Source organism: Rutidosis leptorrhynchoides, unplaced genomic scaffold (assembly GCF_046630445.1).
Source record: "Rutidosis leptorrhynchoides isolate AG116_Rl617_1_P2 unplaced genomic scaffold, CSIRO_AGI_Rlap_v1 contig343, whole genome shotgun sequence".
NCBI lineage: Eukaryota > Viridiplantae > Streptophyta > Magnoliopsida > Asterales > Asteraceae > Rutidosis > Rutidosis leptorrhynchoides.
This window is the reverse complement of record NW_027266582.1, coordinates 31,115-54,216: the sequence shown is the minus strand read 5'-3', so window position 1 is coordinate 54,216 and position 23,102 is coordinate 31,115. Positions and strand designations below refer to the sequence as shown.

The 23,102-nt window shown below is 36.5% G+C and overlaps 5 protein-coding genes across 5 annotated transcripts; 2 read left to right on the top strand and 3 right to left on the bottom strand.

Moving 5' to 3' along the window:
- Nucleotides 1-131: 131 nt before the first annotated feature.
- Nucleotides 132-2,077, bottom strand: LOC139883043 (protein ABCI12, chloroplastic). The gene is made up of 7 exons (XM_071867273.1): nucleotides 1,748-2,077; nucleotides 1,481-1,597; nucleotides 1,154-1,390; nucleotides 786-950; nucleotides 560-635; nucleotides 409-473; nucleotides 132-284 (listed from the first exon to the last, which is right to left on the bottom strand). The coding sequence occupies exons 1-7, from the start codon at nucleotides 2,075-2,077 to the stop codon at nucleotides 132-134; spliced, it is 1,143 nt and encodes a 380-aa protein (XP_071723374.1).
- Nucleotides 2,078-5,077: 3,000 nt separating this feature from the next.
- On the bottom strand, nucleotides 5,078-6,159 carry LOC139883042 (membrane protein PM19L-like). The gene is made up of 4 exons (XM_071867272.1): nucleotides 6,033-6,159; nucleotides 5,715-5,928; nucleotides 5,556-5,601; nucleotides 5,078-5,191 (listed from the first exon to the last, which is right to left on the bottom strand). The coding sequence occupies exons 1-4, from the start codon at nucleotides 6,157-6,159 to the stop codon at nucleotides 5,078-5,080; spliced, it is 501 nt and encodes a 166-aa protein (XP_071723373.1).
- A 2,704-nt stretch (nucleotides 6,160-8,863) lies between these two features.
- Nucleotides 8,864-12,661, top strand: LOC139883041 (uncharacterized). Its single transcript, XM_071867270.1, has 14 exons — nucleotides 8,864-8,901; nucleotides 9,800-9,881; nucleotides 10,008-10,111; nucleotides 10,228-10,354; nucleotides 10,482-10,576; nucleotides 10,659-10,782; nucleotides 10,891-10,971; nucleotides 11,064-11,162; nucleotides 11,278-11,412; nucleotides 11,515-11,575; nucleotides 11,644-11,720; nucleotides 11,804-11,842; nucleotides 11,923-12,111; nucleotides 12,194-12,661. The coding sequence occupies exons 1-14, from the start codon at nucleotides 8,864-8,866 to the stop codon at nucleotides 12,659-12,661; spliced, it is 1,719 nt and encodes a 572-aa protein (XP_071723371.1).
- A 526-nt stretch (nucleotides 12,662-13,187) lies between these two features.
- LOC139883040 (uncharacterized) lies at nucleotides 13,188-15,764 on the bottom strand. The gene is made up of 2 exons (XM_071867269.1): nucleotides 13,698-15,764; nucleotides 13,188-13,616 (listed from the first exon to the last, which is right to left on the bottom strand). Exons 1-2 carry the CDS (start codon nucleotides 15,762-15,764, stop codon nucleotides 13,188-13,190), a joined length of 2,496 nt encoding a protein of 831 aa, XP_071723370.1.
- A 2,476-nt stretch (nucleotides 15,765-18,240) lies between these two features.
- On the top strand, nucleotides 18,241-23,070 carry LOC139883039 (BTB/POZ and MATH domain-containing protein 2-like). The gene is made up of 6 exons (XM_071867268.1): nucleotides 18,241-18,257; nucleotides 19,155-19,273; nucleotides 20,757-21,111; nucleotides 21,594-21,942; nucleotides 22,512-22,788; nucleotides 22,874-23,070. The coding sequence occupies exons 1-6, from the start codon at nucleotides 18,241-18,243 to the stop codon at nucleotides 23,068-23,070; spliced, it is 1,314 nt and encodes a 437-aa protein (XP_071723369.1).
- Nucleotides 23,071-23,102: the final 32 nt, after the last annotated feature.

The following is a 23,102-nucleotide window of genomic DNA, read 5'->3' as shown; positions in this document are numbered from 1 at the left end:
CGATCAAAGCCGTAATCATTCCACTCTTCGCCATTTTCTTGCTGAGGTTCAAAATTGTAGAAAACGAAAATTACAGAAGAAAAGTTCTTGTACATTTACTTGTCTTAGCTTTACAATATAGTCGTCAGTTGTTATACAAGAAAATAATCGGACAAAAAAGCAGCACTCATAACACCAACCAGGCACACTAAGGAAGCGAAATCTGCCACTCCGAAAGATGACTTGGATAAGAAGTAAATCCGATGCGTGTTGCTGTCTCCTCTAAAACCCCTTACAATCATGGCCTGAAAACCCAAGTCGTCCAAACAAGATACTATTAAATAATTTTGAGAATTCACAAGTGACTCGTCTAGTTTCAACATCCAAGTGAATAAAAACACTGACATAGGAAAGATCAAAGATATAGACCTGAGATATTTGCTCCGCATGGCTAAAAATGTTTTGAAATATCCGACGGATGTAAGAAGCAAAAACTGAAAATTGACAATTTGGAGAAATAGCATAAGCTGCAAGCAAGCACAATTGTTTAAGCGAAGTATATAGAAGAGCATCCACTTACTATCTATGGTTTCCATCACTGTTAACTGCTGCCAATCAATCCGGCGAGAAACAATTCCCAAAGCAACGTTACGGACCTGCCAACAAAATAGCAATCATCATATGGAATGGAATGGTAGAGTAGATTAGAGAAGTGAGGATAGCTACAATATAGTTGCTATTAATAGAAACAAACGAATGATTTAGATTATTACAGAAGAAAGAAACCAAATACAAAAGTCTATTACCTCATCAAATACCAAATTGAGGAATCTCAGTGAAAGCAAGAGGGTAAGAATAATCTCAGCTACTGGAACTCCGATATATCCCAGAGGTTTCATAAACCACCGCAAAGCAAAAGCAAGTTCTTCTGGGGTTGTGGTAGCCAGGCAGATGCTTGCACTTTGGAAAATCTTTCACAAAAATAAACCTTGTTCTCAGATAATCAATCCCATTGAATTGTATAGCTAGTCAAGTTGAATGCAAATAGAATCAAGAAATGAATGATTGCTCCTAGAGTTCAATCTCAAATAAGCTTATGAGATGGATGATCTCATGTTCACCACTTCACAGGAAAAAAAAAACTAAAAGAGCAAAAACAAAAGAGGTAACTTACAGTGAAAGTTAAGCATGCAGCAGTGCTAGCTACCGACAAACCCTTTCTTGTAAATTGTAAAGGTCCTAGCTTCATTATCAAATAAGAATAACCTCCCAAAGACATTGGAACATTAGGCAACCCTGTAAGTGCAAGTGGCGGAGTTCTCGGCTGGACAACTGGTGGTACACCATCTGTCCCAAGTCCCAACATTATGAACAAAATACCAGAGAGCAGTGATACTCTTCCCAATTGGTCCTACGAGTACCATGACAATAGTTCATTCTCATTTCAAACAAAAAAGAGACAGTATACACGAAATTTAGTAATTCTTCAAAACTTATATACCTTCCACACATCGGTAGGTAGGAAACATATTGACAGAAGAGCAATGTATATTACGAGTCCAAAGCGCATAACTATATGCGACCGTGCTGGTAAAATAACCAAAGCCAAAAGCCATACCTGCAAAGAAAAAGGAAATAATTAAACAAAACTTAGCTCAGATAATGATCAAATCCACTTAACTAGATTTCCATACCCACTAAATACCAATCAAAAATTTCAGAAATGAATCCAAAAACCAATCTTAAAATGAAAACAATTCCGACGAACCAGTTTGACTCTGGGGTCGACAGAGTGCAAGAAAGTGAATGGCTTTGAAATGTACTGGCCAATTGGACTTGAGGTCGCCCCAGAAATGAGCCGGAACACTTTATCGGCAGCAAAACCCCTTATTGGCAACCGGTTCACCCAGTTTCCGGCAGTCCCATCCCCGTCGGCTGCAAGAATTTGAAACCTATTCCGGAATTTGAGAGCGACAGTATTAGGGCTTTTGTGAGTTGTGGGGAATTGAGGGTAGAATTGTGTTAGATGACGTGAACAAGGGGTTAATGAGAAAGAAGGGTTCGTGATTGCTACAGTTATTGGGATTTTACAGTTCATCGTCGATTGGTTTCAGAGAGCTTCTCAGTTTCAGCTCCGCCGGTCAAAGTTCAGACTAGATTTTCTTTTCAGATGGCGGGAATTGACTGACGATTGCAAGGGGTACCGTTGTAAATTGAAGTAATTGGTTTGGGCTTGGGCCTTACACGAGTAATTTTGAATTTAGACTCAATGGTCCATTATGTCCAAATTCGAGCATTGCACCGTGGTTGCCTATTGCTTTCTTTTAATTAAATAATAATAATGATGATGGCCCTATAATTATTTTTAATTTCCATTTATAAGGTTGAGTATGACCCACTCAGACTCAGGTGACTATCTGAGACTAAATTTGTTGAATAATATCAATGACCTACACAATCTTTTTTTTCTCATAAGTTCTATGGATTCATGTGATAATAAAGGAACCTTAGTTGATGTGTTGAAATCTCATCGAGAAAAATGTGTTGTCCCATACCAAAATTTAAAATGATACAACGCATGATTATCTATGAAATTTAAGCAGTGGCGGATTTATTAAAAGGCAAGTAGGGACAATTGTTCCCAATATTTTAAAATAAATATTGTATTTTGCTAATACGTGATCTGAAAAGAATGTTTGATCAAGTGGTTAGGCATTTTAAGTTGCATCTTATAACCCTTGGTTCGATTTTTTGGAGCTGTCTTTCGTGTGCTTAGCGCTGCCCCAGCTTAAACTAGTCTACTTTTAAATATTTTTCACAACTTAAACTCTACTATGTATATACGTCCTTTTTTAAAAAAAAAAAATCTCCTAAATAAACATTCAAATAATTTCTTTTGAATTTTTTTCCCAACCGTTCTATTGTGCAATTTATATTTCTTTGTGTATGTGTATATACACCCTTTTTCTATATAAACATTTCCCTAAATTTGCATTGATATCATTTCTTTTGAAAAGTTTTTCCCAACCCCTCTACCATGCAGTTTATATTTCATACTCTCATGTGTATATGCATCCTTTTTCTGGAAAAAAGTCCCCTAAACAAGTATTGATATAATTTTTTTTGGATAAAAAAAAACCATAAATAAGAATTGATGTAAGTTTCCACTATTTTGCCTCCAGTGAAAAGTTTTTTTAGATCTGTCTCTAAATTTAAGCTATGTGGTTGTGTATATAACTAAAATTATTTATGAAATTCCAATTGTGTGATTGTGGATTTTAAGATGGTATCATGGCATATTAATTTTCGAGGTCTACAATAACGTCAAAAACTTTAGCATGCCTCACCAACTAAGTAAGTTTCAATTGTCATAAAAGGGTTCATGATTTGTTTTGCATGAACAGCTACACATATCACTGCATGTTGGACAACTATTATACGATGATAATAATATATCAATTCTCTCTCGCGTCACATCAATCAATCCTGACGCAATTCAGGTTTCATTGTATTGTATGTTCTCGTTTTTTCAATTTGGAAAAGGAAATGGATGCTCACAATGATCGAATTCATTTAAGGAAGAATAGGTCGTTTGTGGCCATGTGCAAAGCTAGCTTCCACACGCTAGCTGATATGCTCTGCCATCAAGGCAAATGTGGGCTCTGATGCCCTATTCCAAGGCATGTTGCTGAAGTATCTAAGAAGAAGATGAAGAAGGAGCCGACCATGCCGCCAAAGAAGAAGATTCCACCTAAGAAGAAGAAAGGAGGGAAGAAGAAGAAAGGGGGACACTAGCTAGGTGTAATGGTGTTCGTCGTTGGCTTTTCATGGCTGATGGAAGCAATTTAGATATTCTATCATATAGTCCTTTATGTATGGGACATATCTTTAAGTCCTTATTTCAGTCATTATAGGTTTAACTCGTCTTTATTATATTCATTGTAAAATGTAATTTCTTAGTCAAATCAATATAAACGGCACCGTTTCAAATTATCAGTTATCATCTTCTGGCTATCTCTTTATTTCTATTTATATATGTGTTGGTCCTTGTCTTTGAATTTTAGAGTAGATCTTACAAACTCCGATTCTCTAAACCCCCATTTTCACCTTCAACGAACCGAAATTTTATCTCGTTCTCGCTCGTTTTCCAACCAAAAAAGGATTAGTGGATTCCCTAATTTTCGGCAGAAGGGCAATCAAGGGAAGTTGCATAACAAGAGCAAAGTCAAGCAAGAGCTTGGTTTTAATCGGGAAGGATATTCAATCGGTACTTTCACAGAAGCAGGTATTGGTCAGCATTTTCAAAATGTAATCGGCAGGAATGATGTTCCCTCTGTTACTCCTTGTTTTCCGATTCTTCATTTATTTGGTTCTGATGTTACATTTAATCAAACTAGTGCTAAATTTACTTGTTGCTCATCGCAGGAATTGATGTATTCACGGATATTAGAGATAGCAACACTGGTTATTGATACGACTCGATTCCACAAGTCCGATTCTTCATTTTTTAGGTAATTTAGGTACATTTTCTAGGGCTAGAAATTTTCATTTTCTGGATTGACACGTGCATGGTTATCTATAAAATTTAAATTGTGTGATTATTTATATAAAATAGAAATAAAATGTGGATTCTATTGTGCAATACCACAATCTAAAGTAATTAAGTATACCCCATGCATGGTTATCTATGAAATTTAAGTTGAGTGATTATGGATTTCAAGATGGTACATTAATTTTCAATGTCTACACTCTATACTACGGCAAAAACTTTTACATGCCTCGCCAACTAAGGAAGTTTTACAATAATCACGAAAGTGAGCCATTTTCATCTCTGTTATCAAAGTAAATCACATGGTATTTAATCTTTACAAACTTAATTATGAAAAAGTTATAATATATAGTTGTTTATTTTGTGCATGCATTTATTTTGTTTACTTTTTCTAGCACTATAATGCACGTGACAAATATTGATTCCAAATTTTGAATCAGTATACAAATGATTAAAAGGCAAAATAAAAGAGAAGAGAAGAAGATAAAATTACAAGAAATCGAAATATTTGAAGTTGGAGAGTTCATTTTTATTTGGATGCTTGTAAAATTAGAATCCTAATATTCTGTGATGTGCATCGATTTCTCTAACGCCTGTATAGATAGCTCCAATGCAGAACATCTGTGTTGCTCCCACTATCACCATCATTACTTCCAAAGTACGCTGCATAACACGAATACATCTTTTGTCATTTTAATACATATTTTCGGTTTCAAAATAGTTGGTGTTTTGATTTAATGTCATTGTATAATTAATGAGAGAAATGAGGGTATTTAATCAAAAAAGAAAATATTTTTTAGACTATATATGATGTCTTGTTCAATTTGAAAAAATTTAAAAAATATTTTTGTTCATAAAAATACTCTCAATTTACCCATTAATTAAATTATGACATTTTAACCAAAACATCAACAATCGTAAAACGGAGGTAGTATATATGTAGCTCAGATATTCAAAAGATACATACATATATATATATAGCTCATTTTATTTTGCATCAAAACACACACAAGTATCATTAATTTACCAGGTTTGCATCATTATAGCCGAGATCAATTTCCTTGCATGCCAATCTACATTGAAAATGTCATTTTAATTAGTCACGTCACTGAATTCTTTGAATAATTATATATCCGAAATAAGAAACCAAAAATCAATCAGTCATATATAAATAAAAATAATTCACCCCATTGCGAGTAGAGTGATTGCCCAAGTAGTAAGTGAAGAGAATGAAGCAGCATGTAAATTAGGAGCATTCCATTCAAGCACATTGACAAGTCCAGTGATTGAAGTCGTCATTCCCACGACACCTGCGATGAGAGTGAATATGACGACAAATCCTGTCGCCGTGTTTCCTATTGGGTAGAATATCGGGAATATCTGAGCAGGAGTCGATAAAACTGCAAGCACGAACCAAATCAACTTTCAATAACGTAGCCAACAAGATTAGATCGACCATAGTCATCTTCATTTGATTTATAGACGAATTAAAAAGCTTACTTACCATGTTCATGAGATCTATTGATTCCATAATTTATAGCCCACGAAGCAATCATTGTTACGATGAAGTAAAGACCAAGATTGAGAATCAACAGAAGAATTGCTGCTGATTTCGGAGTTCCTAAAGCCATGGTCTTTCTGGGACTCAAATTATTAGAAACAATTAAAATTAACCTCAATTGAAGATGCTCCTACAAATAACAAAAACTAACTCAATATATATGTATATTTAGTGTCTGTGTAAGAGATTGATGATTAAAAAAATAAAGTACTACAAATTTCGAATATATTAAATGTTGTCATCAATATAATTATAAAGTAAGCAATTACCTTTATTCCTTGCCCCATTCTAGGTATTCATGAGAGAAGAGCTAAGAATCTGTATTTCCAATTGGAGATTCCTTGCCTAATAAGCAAACAGCTCACAAAAAATAAACCTGGCCTATCAAACAAAGAGCTAGATAAAAATTTGCATAAATAGTATAGAATCCAAGTAATCACAAGCCATAATACCAGAATGTGTGATATAAAAAACTTGGACAGCAACATTAATGACCATGACGATGTTACAAGTTTGCTTTCCGGTCCGGACAACCTTCACCGGCCTGGAGCTTGTCCGATCCATCATAGTTTAACTCAAGATTTTCATAAACCGGATTAAATCAAGATTTTCATAAAACATGATAGAGGTTCGCATTAAAAAATGATGATATCTAAACGTTAACTATAGATTACCCGTCTCATGTGAGAAAATTTCCAAAAGTCTTTACTTTATGTTTTGGTATTAATTTAATGTTTAAGACACTTTTTTCAATTTATAATCGCAATCAATTATTTTTTAAAAATATAATAATTAATTAATTAAATAGAAGTTACCTTCTAAAAAATATACTACTCGACAATGTATAATCCAAATACTGCTAGATTTTGTTTGGGGGAAAAACAGTGATGTCAGATTTTGGATGGTCTTAAGTTAAAAGAGTGTCAGACATTTTACACCAGCTGGTCAGTCTAGAGAAACTTTCAAAGACATGAGGAGCCAAAGTGACATATCATTATCAAAGACAATATTTTTACCAACATTACAAAACACAAAGACAAGTACAAGACAGAGAGCAGGTTCTTGAAATGTAATGGACCTAGAAATGACAACAATATGGAAAAACGGATTAGGCCGGATGGCAACAACCTTGCTCACGGTATTGCTCACTCTTTAAGAAATTGGCAAGGTGATTTGCCATCTAGCTTATTTGATGTAGCTCTTCATGATTTGGATTAATACAAATTCGGTTCATTTAAAAATAAAATAAAAATGGATTGATTTGATGTGGTCAAATTTTAAAAATTTAAGTGCAACTCGGTTTAAGTATGCTATTAGACTCACTCAACTTAGAGGAGCCAAATCAATTAGCAATTAGAAGTAATCATGGGAAAAAATGAACTTACGTTTTTTAAAACTGGCAGTTAAGTAAGTCCAAAAATACAATTAGATGTTAATATCTTTAGTCCAAATGAGGTGACTACCTGACTACTATGGCTCACCTTATTTTATGACTAATATATTTTGCCGTTTTCTCTTAATTAACTTATTATCAACGGTAGCTACGCTGTCAAAAAATACCATTAAAGCTTAATAATTAGAAGTAGAAGTATTAGATTTGAGTTGTAGAAATAAAAAAATAAAAAATCATATATATGTAGTTGAATTAACTCCATGCAAAATTTTAACCAACAAAATTTATCCGTTAATTTTATATGATTGATGAGTCACACACTACCATGGTGGATCACACATTCTTTAAAACCCAAACATATATTTGGTACATTAGTGGGAGACATGAAGCCAATAATAGAACTAGCGACGTAAGATGTTTGAGAAGTCGAAATGTGTAAAACATTTCGAAAATCCAGTAATAATGGGATGTACCTAGACATTAAAAAAAAAAGCATGACTGAGTGAGACTATTAGAATTATTTAGTAATGAAACTATTATTTCGACGACGACAAAAACGGAAATATAAGAACACATGCTTTGAGTTGTTGATTTCTTGTTGGGAAAACATGATAATAAAAGTGGAGAACCATTAGCTATGATGTTGGATGTCACTTCACATCATCAATCTTTCTGTTTGAATATGAAAACTCATATTCAATTGTATTTGGTCAGCCTCTCATGACCTGACTATCAATACATATGGGAACCATTAGCATTCATTTCGTGGTCGGAACAAAACGGAGATCAAAACTTTGAAGTTGTTTGGGTCAAATTTTTCGTTGAATTTGAACCAAGTAGGTTCATAATCTATGACATAAAAATTTCGCATGAACCGATTTTGAACCGAAAGAATCAAACCGATGATAATGCCAATTCTTTCAAAAGTCGACTTTACGAACCGGCCATGTCCGGTTTGAGCTAGATTTCAAACTGGGCTCCAGCCCATGTAGGAATCGGCCTACACACGTGTGAAACCCTCTGCCACACGATCACTCCTACATTTACACAAAGCACGTGTGAGACGCCACGGTTCACACGTGTGAAGAAGAAGAAAGCAGACAGCAAAATGGAATGCTTCTGTAAATTTTTTGTTCGTAAGGAAAGGAACACACAAATGGCAAACCAATAACACAAAAACAGCGTCAAACATAAAAAACAAAAGTATTCACGAAGACCCTTTTATTCTTCTGCTCTTCTCTATTATCCTTTTGTTGTCTGAAGATTCTCTCATCATCCCGAAAACTTTCTATTTTTAGGCTCTCATCTTTTTTGAAATTGGTGTTTGTTCAAAGAGGTTAAGGAGAGAGAGATCAGAGATACTGTTTGGATAGCTGAATCCATGGAACAGCTTGTCAACTTTATAATTCGACCACCCAGGTATTCCAATTTCTTAAAAGGGTTTACTTTTTTCGGTCTTGTTTGGTTCCCTGGATTTGTTGAATCTTGGGTTATCTGGGTTTGGAAGTATTTTGAAATCCCATGTTAAGACTCAGTTAAAGTTGCCATCTTGTTGTTGTAGAAAAAAGATACAGGCATAATATAGACTGAAAGATTTGAGTTTTCAATCTTACAAAAGCTTGATTTAGGTGAATGATGATATGAGAACTTGAGATCGTTCTTTGCTGACTTGAAATTATTTTATTCCTTATGACGATCTGATGTATATATTTGTGTACTCAAATGTTAACTTTTGGAAAAAGTTTATTCTTGATTTAACAGTTTCGCATCTTGATAGTTCTCTTTTGATTCGCACATTTGGAGATATGATTTTGGCCTTGAGTGACTTTTCCCCTTTGTGACGGATGCCAAACTTCAAGGGATCTGTTTGATCGATGTTACTCCATTGAAGTTATTTGTGATTTTCCATTACTGTTTATTTAGCTTTGCATTTTGAATTCAATAGTTTTGGGAGTTGGTGGTGATGTGAGCCTTGGGTAACTTTTTCTTTGTTATTCACTTGATACTGAAATGATAGAAATGAATGAACTTGGCGTTGTTAGTTGGATGAGGAGCGGTTGTGAACAAACTTGGGAGCTATCCAGTCCAAGCTTTAGGAAAGGCTTTAGTTATGTGGACCATGTCATTTTCAGTGTTTCTGACTCTAGTCCGAATTTCAGATATTGAAACTTTTACTTGAGCAATAAGCTTAAAAAGAAGCTAAAAAAGTAGGCCAGGCATCCTAAGATACTTCAGTATTCATTATTCTGGTTTTCCTGTTTAGAATTATCAATGCTATGTCTTTTATGAGATTATGATACGCCTCTTGCGTTTGCAGGGCTGACTACAACCCAAAACATGATTTGTTGGAAGATGAATTCATGCTTAGAGGAAAGTGGTACAAAAGAAAGGATATAGAGGTGATTATATTCATCTCTACCGTTATTTTTGTAGTTAATGATGCTTTGAAGATGCCAGTTTAGAAACTTGAGTATACTGTTAATTATGTAGCCTCACATCAGTTCTTATTTATAAAAAAATCGCAGGTGAAAAACAGTCGAGATGATGTTCTTAAGTGTAGCCATTATGTGCCCATTGTGAGTCCGGAAGATAAACCTTTACCATGCGTAGTTTACTGCCATGGAAACAGGTAACAGAGGAGTGCTAGTTTATTGGGGCCATAACTTTCTCGAAGCTTTTCACTTAAGGGTTATACTTTGCTTTTACATTGTTATCTCTACTGATTGGTACACTCGTATTTTACAGTGGCTGCAGGGCCGATGCTAGTGAAGCTGCTATAATTTTGCTTCCTTCAAACATTACTGTTTTTGCCCTCGACTTCTCTGGTTCTGGACTTTCTGAAGGGGAGCATGTCACGTTAGGATGGAATGAGGTGGGTGGCTCAGTGACTGAGTGGATTTTTTTCTCAATATTATTATCTGAAAATTATTCCACAAAGTAGATTTATAAGAAGATTGAATGTTTAAAAGACTGTCTAACTTTTGTTGTACTGTTTTCAGAAAGATGATCTGAAGGCTGTTGTTGAGTATTTGCGGACAGATGGGAACGTCTCTTTAATTGGTTTGTGGGGGCGGTCCATGGGCGCTGTCACTAGGTACTTTTCTTCTATTGGCTTCTTTCCTTAGCCTTATTTAGCTTGACTGAGACCTTTTTTCTCTCTTATTTTTTCATGACAGCCTAATGTATGGAGCTGAAGATCCTTCAATTGCAGGGATGGTTCTTGACAGTCCTTTCTCAGATTTGGTTGAACTGATGATGGAACTTGTAGATACTTACAAATTCCGTTTACCCAAGTTCACTGTAAGGAAATCTTTTCTTTCATAGCATTATTTTTCTCTCACTGAAAAATACTATCCTCTGGGTTTCATATTTTCCATTTGAAGCTGAACTTCAATTTTTTGGTTTTAGGTGAAGCTTGCCATCCAATATATGCGAAAGACTATCCAGAAAAAGGCCAAGTTTGATATAATGGACCTTAACACCATTAAGGTTTACTTCAATTTATGCTTTACCGGTAAGTTATGTTTGATGATTTTTTACAACAGGAGAATGTAAACCTTTTCCTTTCCTCATAATAATAGGTGGCACAGTCTTGTTTTGTCCCGGCATTGTTTGGCCACGCCATGGAAGATGATTTTATACGTCCTCATCACTCCGATCGCATTTTGGAGGCTTATATGGTACTTTCTTTCTTTATGCATGCTAAAATCTTTTGATACATTTTAACCAAGTTTCCAATTTCTTCATGGCTCTGAAATATTATTCTCACTTCTCAGCATTTGTCTGAATATACAGGGTGACAAGAATATTATCAAATTTGAGGGAGATCACAACTCCCCGCGCCCACAATTCTACTTTGATTCAGTAAATATCTTCTTTCACAATGTTCTACAACCTCCAGAGGACGAGGTGCCTGATTACTTTGGTAAGGTAAATGATATGCCTTCTCCCGATGTGTCGTTTGTATCTACTGAAAGTTTCTGATTTCAAATGTGGATCTTTTTGTGGATACTGAATGTTATTTTTCTTCAGGGTGGTTGGAGCACTCTGAACGAATTTAGTTACATTCCTGGATCTTCATCTGCATTGAAAGGCAAGGCTTCGTCACCTAGTCTATGTTCCCCTTTTATCTTTTCTTTAATTCTTATTTGTAACTATTAGTCACAGAATCATCAGCTAGCAGCACAGTTGAAGCCATGGAACAAGTTCGCTCTAAGAGACCGATGAGTCGGACAGAGGTCAGTGCCTAGTTTTTTTCTTCGCATGGACATTAAACTAAGGGTAGTTTTCTTTAATCAATGGATTCCTCATGCTTGTTCAGGTCCCTTCTGACATCTCGTCGAAGAACGACCATCTTGAGGTATTCTTTAATTGCTGCGCTGATAAAAATTTGAAATGAAATAAAACAAGGGCAAATAGTAACGTGATGTTTTGATGTAGGACGAAGACACTGATGATGATGACGACCCTTGCCCGTCATCATCATCTCCCAACATGATTAGCTTTGAATTATCAAATGGCCATGCCTATGGTCCCCAAGTTCCAAACCTGATGGACGATGATCAGTTTGTGGAGTACGGGTTGGATGATCTCACAGGTTTTCCAAGCAACCTGGAGGAAGAAGAAAGGGTGTGTGGATTAGTTTTTACATTTTTAATAGTATTACTTTTTATTTTGAAACAAGTTCTAAAACTTTGCAGTTGTTTTTCAGATGTTGATGGAGGCGGTGATGCTGTCCTTGAAGGACTTTGAAATGCAGAAACCCTCAGCAGAATCAGAGCAAACACAAAGTTCCGTTGATTCAAATTCTCAGGAAAAGGTTGACCTTTGCACTTCTTCCACAGCACAAGATTCAAAGTCCATTCCAGAGGCGTCCTATAAGCAAGAAGAACAAGCCAAGTCTCTTTCGATAAACAACGACAATAGCTCGGCGCTTCAAAATCAGCCATCTCCTGAATCTACTTCCTCTGCAGGACTTGTTTCCGACAGTTGTCATCCGGTCGTGGAACCTGCAAGCACGGTAACCTCTTCTCGTAGTGATACTTCTTCAAACGCAGTAGATTGTGACGTGTCGGATAATACCAAAGCCACTGTGACGGTTGAACGCAACCCAGCTAACAATGTTATGGATGGTTTGATAAAACGGTGGGACTTCAACTTCTTTCGAAATGGTCGATGAAATCAACCGGATATGCCTACCACATTCAATTTCCAGTGATGATGTAACATTGTTGTATTGCTTTGTAACTAAAATAGTTTCACCAATTGTAGTATTGTAAAATGCTTTTGAAAGGAAGGAAAAAGTAGGTTCCTTTGTGAATGTATTTGCTTAGGATGTTAGCTGGTTTGGCTTCATATTGCTACAATCATATTATGATGTATGGTATTTTTTAGCTTGATTCATTATTATTTTCGAACTGTTATATCTTGGTTCAAGAAAGATTTGCTTGGATGGAATTGTCCTAATTTTGTTTATTCCTTGTACCGAACATCCTATATCTTAGATGGATTAGGAAAAAAGTTAAGACATGCCCTTTAATTTTGGGCAAACTGTATTTCATGTCACTGATAACTTTCGTCTTAAAAGGTAACAATAACCATTCATTCTCTCTATATTAATCAATGTGTTGGTATATACAATACAACAATAGTTTAGTTTGTACATTTTGGTGATAATTGAGAATTCCTGGTACTAAGATTTCATTTCATCCGTCCATAAGTAACACGAGCGCAGTTTCGATTAGACAGTGCATCGTTACGCTATGCCGGCTGACTCCAACAGTACCAGAGAAGATATTAAAGCTTTCAAGTTCAGCTGTAGTTTCCAGGACATGCTCCAAATCCTTTTCCATTCCTAAATCCTTGAAAATGAAAATGTTATTAGCATCGTCCCTCATCATCCAAATTGCTAGCTCTATGCAAAACCTTCTGATTCTCGGAACTTTAACTGGCAGAAATTTGTGCCTGCCCAGGATTTGGACTAATGCAGTTGCTAATTCTACCTGTTTGATCCTGGCACTTTGAAACATACTTCTCGATTCTTGTGACGTCATAAATTTGAAAATGCTAGCTGCTAGTCCTATCATTACTTCCTGAAGTTTACTTTCTTCTGTCATCATGATCGACTTGAGCACCTGCAATGAATAAAGGAAATTAGAAAATGCATTGGAACTTTTTCCACAAGTAAACAGGATCGTTCTCTGGAAAGTACTTACAGTAGGTGCTGCAGATGTGACCTCCTTTAACAGGTGATAAGAGTCTTCAACGCCATAAATACACAGATTCCTCAAGATTCTTGCAGCGTTAACTCGAAGCACCGGATCTTCTAAGGCTCCAAGAAGCTTTCCTAGCACATTCAATCTTAAAATCCGATGACAATTACTCTTGCTCTCTAACGCCAGCGTTGCTAGAGCCTCACCGGCGGCAACTTTGACATGGTTCTGATCTTCCGGAACACCTTGTTTGAAATATATATGGAACAATGCTTTGAGAATCCCTCCTGTTCCGCCGATCCTCTCTGTCGCTTCCTCCTCTAATGCTAAACTGGTAAGTATCTGTATGCCGAGTTTTTGCAGAGTCGGATGCTTCTCCCCACACTGGAGAACGTCTCTAATGTTGCTGATTGTGAAAACAATCTCCGAAATCTCTTGCCGGAGATGTTTCCCTGTTGGGCCTGTCGTGCTGGATAGCATTCTCAACAATTGTAGCGATCTCTTGATTGTTAGTATCTGAGACTGTGCCACATGTTCGTTGTTCAACAAGTTTTCCTCTGCATGCGTAAAATCTATTATCTTTGGAAGGAGGCCTCTAGTATTTCCAATCTTTCCGCAATTATCATGATCACGTGCGAGTTTCTTCAGAAGCAGAAGTCCTAAGTTGTTGAATGTCCAGAATCCGTAATGTTGCTCGTCCAAGACTATCTTCTTTTCGCCGATTTCGTCAGCTGCGCTGCTGAACTTCCGGTTTGTCTGCAGAAGAGACGATATGGACTCCATCGCACCAGGTATTCCAGCAACCCTTAGAGAATTCTGCTTCTTAGCGGCTAATTTCGACAGAATTTCCGCAGCCGATCTCCTGATCTCTTCATCTTGCGGGTCTTTCCAATTCAACATTTCTACAAACCTTTCTATAACTGATAAATTTATCCCAATCTTTTGCAGGGTGTCGTCAGAAAATCTTTCACTTATAGAAAACTGACGAAGAACTCTTATTCCAATGAGCTGCTCATCGGAGGAATTCGAATCCAACAGATCCATACTGAAAGAAACCATATCCATCTTCAAGCCATCAAATATGCTTCCATCAACACATTTCGAGTATGCATCATAAAAAAACCTTCTGATTGTTAACATACCTGAAGGCCCCAACTCACATTCGTTATTTACCTGTTCTAGGATTTTACGGAAAATAACCTTATATTCCCAGTAAGCTTTCTCCAGAAGAAACAAGGACGCCTCAGCTAACGCCAACGCGTAGAAGATGTTGAGAGCCGATTTCCTGTTCCTTCTATCAGTATCTCCTTTTTCGATCTCACCGTAATTATGCTTAATCAGCTTCATTAGTGACAAAACCACACAGGCTGTTGCAGAAGCAAGTTGCAACCAATACAGGATTTTACTGATGTTTCGTGCTAGGAAAACCCATTGTGGCAGCAGGGGAACATCAGGAGCTTCCCATGTCCGAGTCGGAACTTTTCTTCCACGCGTCAGGATTCTAGAATTCCTTGAAGGGGAGCTTCGGGAAGCTTCCTTAGAACTTTGACTGCTCCGTGAACTGAGAACTGGCCGGAACATAGCTTTTAGGCTGTGCATTAGGAAATTGGAGCTTGACCGCAAAACCCTGAAGCTACTGATTCCGGCATCAGTTATCGACCATGTTGCTTGATGCTGCCATTCGAGTTCGTGGCTTCGGCTAAATATCCGAGTCCCTTCGATCAATAAAATGATCGTAACAAACCAGAAATCTGTTTTATCAAGCACAATAGCGAAACCACCCAAAAGCACAACTGTTGCCCAAATAAAACCCAGAGTTCCCAGCCCTGTAGCTGCCTTTTCGAAAATTGCTAGCCGGAGAGCGAAAAGGGTCAACTTCTTCTCCGGCGCCTTAACTTCCGGCGAACGGGGAGAAATCACAGAATTCACATTGCTACTGTCTCTCGTCTCCAAGCTACTCTGTGGCTCAAATATAGTTGTTGTGCTAGAGCCATTAGTTTCGATTCGTCTTCCGAATTTGCTGATTTTCAGACGAATATCTCCTTTTTCTGCAGAATTCGCAGGATCCATGATTCAAAAAGTTGATGATTCTGTTTGTTTTCAATTTAATTTTTATGATAGAGATGATGATTGAGCTGGAGTGTTATATTTATATGATGGTGGTGCTTGGGACACACGTTTATTATGTTTATCTGGAAATGAAATGAAAGGAGTAACGTTTACTTGCGGTTCTTTTTGCTTTGAAGTTAATTATTATTGCCTTTTCGCCCAATCTTTTCTTTTAGCTTCCAATACAAGTTACCGTGTTTGTGTTTGCTTTCCATTAATTCGTAGCTTTTCTTTGGTTTACATTTCTACTTTTTTCCTCATAAAGGACACTATATGAATCTAGATGATGGATATTCTGAGTAAAAATGTAACACTAAAATAAAATAAAAAAAATATCGTGGAGGATTAGAAATCAAAATAACAAAAATGATGATGTGTTACGAAGTTTCCATTTAGTTTATTTTTCTTCAATAAGATACGATAATTATACGATAATTATAGATTCAAATACAAAAATTAAAATTTACATTCTTGTTTTCCTTCTCCTTTTTGAAAAATAATGAAATTTATTAATTATTAAGTGGATAAGTTAAAATTATGTCAAACTTACCAGACGAAATCTCTAACCGTTTAAAATTAAATAGAATTGTAATAGTTGAGGAAAAGCGTCTTCCACAATTGACTACTCGGATAATCTATAATTGGCTTCAAATTTATCACCATGGATCACAATCTTGAGAAATTACTCTAAAGTTATTTCACATTTTAACCTCAACTATGTATACCAAACAAAAAATAGAATTGAGAAATGAAGTTTCTAAGTATCAATTCAGAGAAAGTTAGCTTCGAAGTATTTTCCTAGAAGATATTTTTCTTGGACGCATAGACCTTTACTTTCATATGATTGGAGAGCCACAAAAAAGTCTCCGGTGGGTATACGTGGGTCTCTCTCTTAAAAACGAGTGATGGCTAGAATAATAAAAGGAGAAAATTCTCACCGACTTGGTTTCCATGCAATTTAAGACCCATGTGAAGAATATTTTTATCATTCCTTGTGAGTAGTACACTAGTAGTACTTCTTCTAAGCTCAAAACTTTCATATTATTCCTTGTACTATACGATAATGTATTATATGAGATGACGCGAGTAGCTCTTATTTTTTCCCGCTTATGGTTTGTTTGGAAGTCATCGTGTAATTACTGTATAATTATTATTAGAGTATAATTACGTGTAAATATGATTACGTATGAAATAATTTTTTTATGCTGTTTGATTAATATTGTGTAATTACAGCGTAATTACAAATGTTATGTTTGGTTGTACAATTAGTATTTAAATTATAAAATATAAATAATATAATAAGAAAAAAAATTAAATTGTATAATTATACCAATTTTTATGGGAAGGTCGAAATTGAAATTATAATTACAATCTCCGAATTACACAGAATTATTTAGTTTCGTATAATTACACGGTTATCCAAACGCGTCAAACCGTATAATTACATATAATTACACGATTTTTTAATTACGAAGTGACTTTCCAAATACTCCCTTAACAACTTTCTTTTCAATTCAACAGTTGGACATAAAAATTTGTAGCTAACCAACTATAATAGCTATTGATCTTAAAAAAAAAAAAAGAAAGAAAAAAAAACCATAATAGCCATTGGGCTTCACTGTCAAAAAAGAATGTTTATTGGGTTTTACTGTTACTGTTAAAAAAGAAAGAAAGAATGATTATTGGGCTTTGAGGAAGGGCTGGTCAATTGATTTCGTGTTGCAATTTCGAGCCATGGACTTTCTTTTGAGAAAAAAATTACGTACACTTTCATAAATACGATACGTACGTTTTTTTTTTTAAACAGTTGTATGTTTGACCAATAATATAATTATTTTAAATATAGAAACGTACGTTGCGTACCTATGAAAATATAGGTAACTCTAACCCTTCGTTTAGACCCACCTTCCAACAAATGATGGCTTTGCCTAGCAAGAACTAGAGTTTATATTTACATTATTCTCATTTGCTACTAATGACGTCCGAACTAGAGTTTGGATCATTAAAATAGATAGATAATAACAATAATAAATAGCATAATCTTCTTTGTATGGTATATTAATATCATAATCAACTTTTAGGCAATATATAGTCTCATAAACTTCCATAAAATACATATATTAACTTATAAGTTTTTTTTATTGCTGTTGTATTTTTTAAATTAAAGTTGTAATTCATCGATACTTAAAAAAATAAATTACAACATTTAAAAGAAACAGCAAAATCATATGTTTGGTCTCTATTTTCAACGTTTTTAATTCACGTCGTCCCTATTTTTCAAAATTACACTATTTCGTCTCTTTCTTTGCTATTCCGTTAATCTACTTAATCATTCTACACTAACGTCTGTTAAATCTTGTCGACCTGTCAAATTCGACTAATCCTAACGTGACACGTGTAATATACGTGTAAATAAATGCCAAGTCATTTTACATAAATGGTACAAGTAGTCCGGTATAAAAAAAGAACCGAACCGGTTCGGTCCTATCTACTTGACATCTCTTCTTCGTCTGTGGTAATCCGATCCCCTTCTCATTCTTCGAATCAACTGTTGTTGATTGCAATCCAGAATAGCAAAGAGAGAGATGAAGTAGTGTAGTTTTGAAAAGTAGAGACAATGTGGATCAGAAATGTTGAAAATAGAGACCAAACTTATGATTTTGCCTAAAAAAACATAGTTAAATAAGAATTGTCCCCACTAAATAAACATAGGGTCCATAATAAACAACAATATCATCTAATTACAATTTTTAAAAGGAAAAATGAATTCTTTGAATGTCGAGTCCAAATATGTGACGATATATCCGACAATCAACTGGGGGAAACAAACCAACTAAATTTCAAAAATATTAGTATCAAAACTTCACTTGAACCTGAACCATGGGAGGAAAATAACAATACGAAACTGCAAAACTCGAATATTGAGCCAAATTTTTTAAGTCAATCTAGAGACTACAAGCGAAGAGACTAACACAAGACGATCTAACCACAATATTAAACAATTTTTAGTGTAACCTTAATTTGTGACAGTTTTTGTACCGATTTCGAAAAGATAGTAATTTTCAATCGTGATTCGAGTCATTGAAATCACATGTGATCTAGTGATCTGAGACAATCTGACTACCTTAGGGCATGTTCAGTTGGAAAAAATTTCATTTTCTTTTTTTTCTTTTCTTTTTTTAAAAATTATTGTTCTTCTCGATTTGGGTTTCATTTTCATATTTTTGTAAAATTTGTTCATTATATAATTTTCATTTCGTTCTCCAAGTCAAAATCCCTAATTACTGTTCATTATGTGAGGATTGAGGAAGAACATAAAGCTCCAAATTCACAAAATTTGACGAGTTGAAGGAGACTTTCGGCCGGGATCGGTTCAGTACCCCTCCGTAATTCAAACCCAGAAAGGGAGCTCCGGCGACGTCACTCCTCCACCTCGAGCCATCAGCCAAGTCCAGCTTCGATTGAACCCGATCTGTCGCCTCAACAGTACCGCCACGCTCTTTTTGCGATCTCAGCTCGCCATCACCAAGTTTCCTTTGCCGATCATCGCCTCGTCTTCAGATCTGGAAGTTGGTTAGAGGGAGGCCACGCCATGAACAGCGGCGGCGAGAGATCGGAATCGGAGAGATCTTCCTCTCCTCCACGACAGACGAATTTTGTATTACTATACTTTGACCCCTAACGTTTCCATTTTTTTAATCCAGTCCTTCGAGTATTTTGAAAACTTCAAATTTGACTATCTCATTTTTTCGAAAATTTTATGAAAATTTTCAAAAATAAAAATAAAAATCGTCAACCGAACGAGTTTTCAAGAAAAAATGAAAATTTTGTGAAAAATAAAAAAATTTCAAAAAGATTTCAAAAAGAATGCCCAACCGAACAGGAAACGTCAGGAGTCATTATGTATTATAACAAAAAAAATGAGAAGTGGCTCCTTCGTCTACCAGCGGGTTGATGGTTGATGGAGAGAGATCGTTGCTCGATGCTCGATCTCAGATTCCGGCGAGCTTGAGGCGTGTTCTCGGTGTAGAATGTCGAAAGTGTGTTGAGTGATGAGAGTAGATCTAGATTGTTTGTCTTTGATTCTATCATCTTCTTTAGCTTACGCGACAGTCCTGGCGCAAGCCCCACCGTCGTCGACGACGAAACCATATCTCTCTAGCTGGTGGATGTTGGAAGAGATGATGGGACGGGCGGTGTTCGGTGGTGAGGGTGGCTGTCGAGAGAGAGGAAGAGACAGACTAGAGATTTTGACTTAAATTGGAGATTTTGACTTTTAGAACAAATTGAGAACGAGATGAAAATTAACCACCGAACAACTTTTGTATTTTAATTTTCATTGAGATGAAAATTGAAGGATTGAGAATTTTACGAGAAAAATGAGAAGTGGAAAATTTCTGCTATTTACCGGGCATTAGTCTTGCCAAAACCTCGATCGTATTGTCTTACCAAAAAACCTCAATCGTATTTATACGCGCTTGTATTGTATCTAGAGTATATATACAGGTACACATACATAACATGCATACGTATCCCATACGTAGCTTTGCTTGTCGTCTTCCATTCCATTCAGTCATTCGTTTCTTCTTCCATTTGTGTCAAACAAACTGCACTTTTTCTTTTTAACATCTCTCTCTCTTTCTTTCTCCTTATCAATCATCCAATCCAAACCGCCATCGCCATCGCCATCGCCATCGCCATCCCAAATCCGGCTTAAATTTCACCAACCCTTTCGAATTCCCCATACCCCAAATCCAATTCTCTGTCCAACAATTCAATTCCGATTAAAATTTTTCCCTAAACCCTCGTTTTCGAAACCCCCATCTCCGTCAATTATTCCAATTTCTCTCCTACCCATTTGATTTCTTCAATCAAAGATCTCTCTTTTACCCAAATTTAAGTTGATGGGCACGGATGCGACCAGGATCACCAAAGTTCGGGACAATTGCATACCCACCACCTCATCCACTTGTCTGAACGAGACGATTGATGGGTCGCATCAATTTAAGATCATGGGCTACTCGTTGGCGAAAGGTATGGGTGTTGGAAAGTACCTAGCTTCTGACACGTTTTCGGTTGGGGGATACGATTGGGCAATCTATTTCTATCCAGATGGAAAGAGCTCGGAGGATAACGCTGCTTATATTTCATTATTCATTGCCCTTGCAAGTGATGGGACGGACGTTAGGGCGCTGTTTGAGCTGTCTATGTTGGATCAAAGTGGCAAGGATAGGCACAAAATCCATACTCATTTTGGTAGGGCGCTCGAGAGTGGGCCTTACACGCTCAAGTATCGTGGTAGTATGTGGTAAGAGAAGCTTTTGATCATGTGCATGTTTTCGCTCTGCTCTCTTAACTAGGAGTCTAGGAATGGATTAGGAATTGAATGCATTTTGTTGAATATGAATCTGCGTCGCCGCTTTTATGGTATTTGCTATGTTATGTTGATGATCTTTTCTTGTTTTGGTGTCATTGTGTTATTTACTTCTTACATTGAATTCTATCCTGGTTATTTGAAGTCTGTAAGTTTTTGTGATTTCATGTTCGTGGGTTATTTGGTTGACTTTTGTATCCACATATGCACTGCAATTTCCTATCCTTATCTGTCCGAAGTTATTGTGCTATATGTATGCTCCCTGATTTCCTGTGCCTGTTTATCTTGTTTGAAGCTTGTGTCGCACATGTGGTGCGTTTTCATATACTTGGGTTTATGATCATGATGAAAGTTCAATTATTTCTTTGCGTTTCTGTCACTATGAGCTACAATTGAATGAGAGGAAATTGTTGCAGGGGCTATAAACGCTTTTACAAAAGAACTACGCTAGAATCGTCAGATTACCTTAAAGATGATTGCCTGTCGATTCGATGTTCTGTTGGTGTTGTCAAGTCACAAACAGAAGGACCAAGTAGTTATGCTATCCCTGTGCCACCTTCTAATATTGGGAACAATTTCGGAAAGCTTCTAGAAAGTGGGAAGGGTACTGACGTAAGTTTTGAAGTTGGTGGAGAAGTATTTGCTGCTCACAAATTGGTTCTTGCAGCACGATCACCTGTGTTTAAGGCACAGCTTTTTGGTCCATTGAAAGATCACAATACTCATTGCATTAAAGTCGAGGATATGGAAGCTCCAGTCTTTAAGGTATCTCCCTCCCTCCCTGCCTCCCTTCCTCCCTCTCCATCTCTCTCTAAGACTCCAACGTCATTGTCACACATTTTATTTCTTACTGCTTATGGACATTGTATTTTTTGTGGCATCCAGCTCCCAACGAAAATTCATTGTTGGGAAGCGCAGTATGGGTTCATCATAGTTGTTAAGAGCTTATTCAAATTCTTTCACAGCAGATTTTATTCATATCTTTTCTTCCAATGAACTATCCTTGTTTTGTTCCGAATATCAATAACGTGTTTGCTCGTTATCTGGACTATTGAATGGGTTCTGGAGATATATGTGTGAATCTGTGTGTGACAGGACAAAGAAAGTAATTCACTTTTATTGTCAGGCAAATTAAAGAGGTGCTTGACTGTCCTTCCCACTGTGCTCTGTCATGTGCTCTTGTTTCACCTTTGCCGCTTTCCATGTCGGGATTGGTGATGCTCAGCCCTTTCATAATCATTTTTCTCGTGCTTGATAGGACATGCTAACCAAAGTAATTGCAGGGCATGAAAAGTTACTATCCTAACTCACTAACATGTTCTGTTTCCTTTCAGGCGTTACTGCATTATATTTACTGGGATGAACTACCAAATTTGCAAGAGCTTGTGGGTTTGAACACTAGCTGGGCGTCTACTTTGATGGCTCAACATTTGCTTGCAGCATCTGACCGATATGCACTCGAGAGGCTTAGGCTGCTTTGCGAGTCCAAACTCTGTGAGGGTGTGGCCATTAACACAGTTGCAATTACGTTGGTTTTAGCCGAGCAGCATCGTTGTTCTCAACTGAAAGCTGTGTGTCTCAAGTTCATTGCTTTGCCTGAGAATTTGAAAGGTAGCCGTACTGTTGTATATTCATACCTTACTTTTTCTACTTTGGTGTGACAAATTATGACTTGGCAAGTGTTATTCCTTTTCAGCTGTAATGCAAACAGATGGGTTTGAGCACTTGCAAGAAAGTTGCCCTTCTGTCCTGACAGAATTACTGCAACATGTTGCCAAATTTGGGGAGCACTGTGCGACGGCGAGAGGAAAGAGAGGTGCATACAGAGAAGATGCATTGTTATTGGATGGCTCCGACGTTAATGGAAGGCGTGTCAAGCAGAGGATGCGTTGATGTTCTTGCTAGGGTATGTTTGCTTTGTTTAG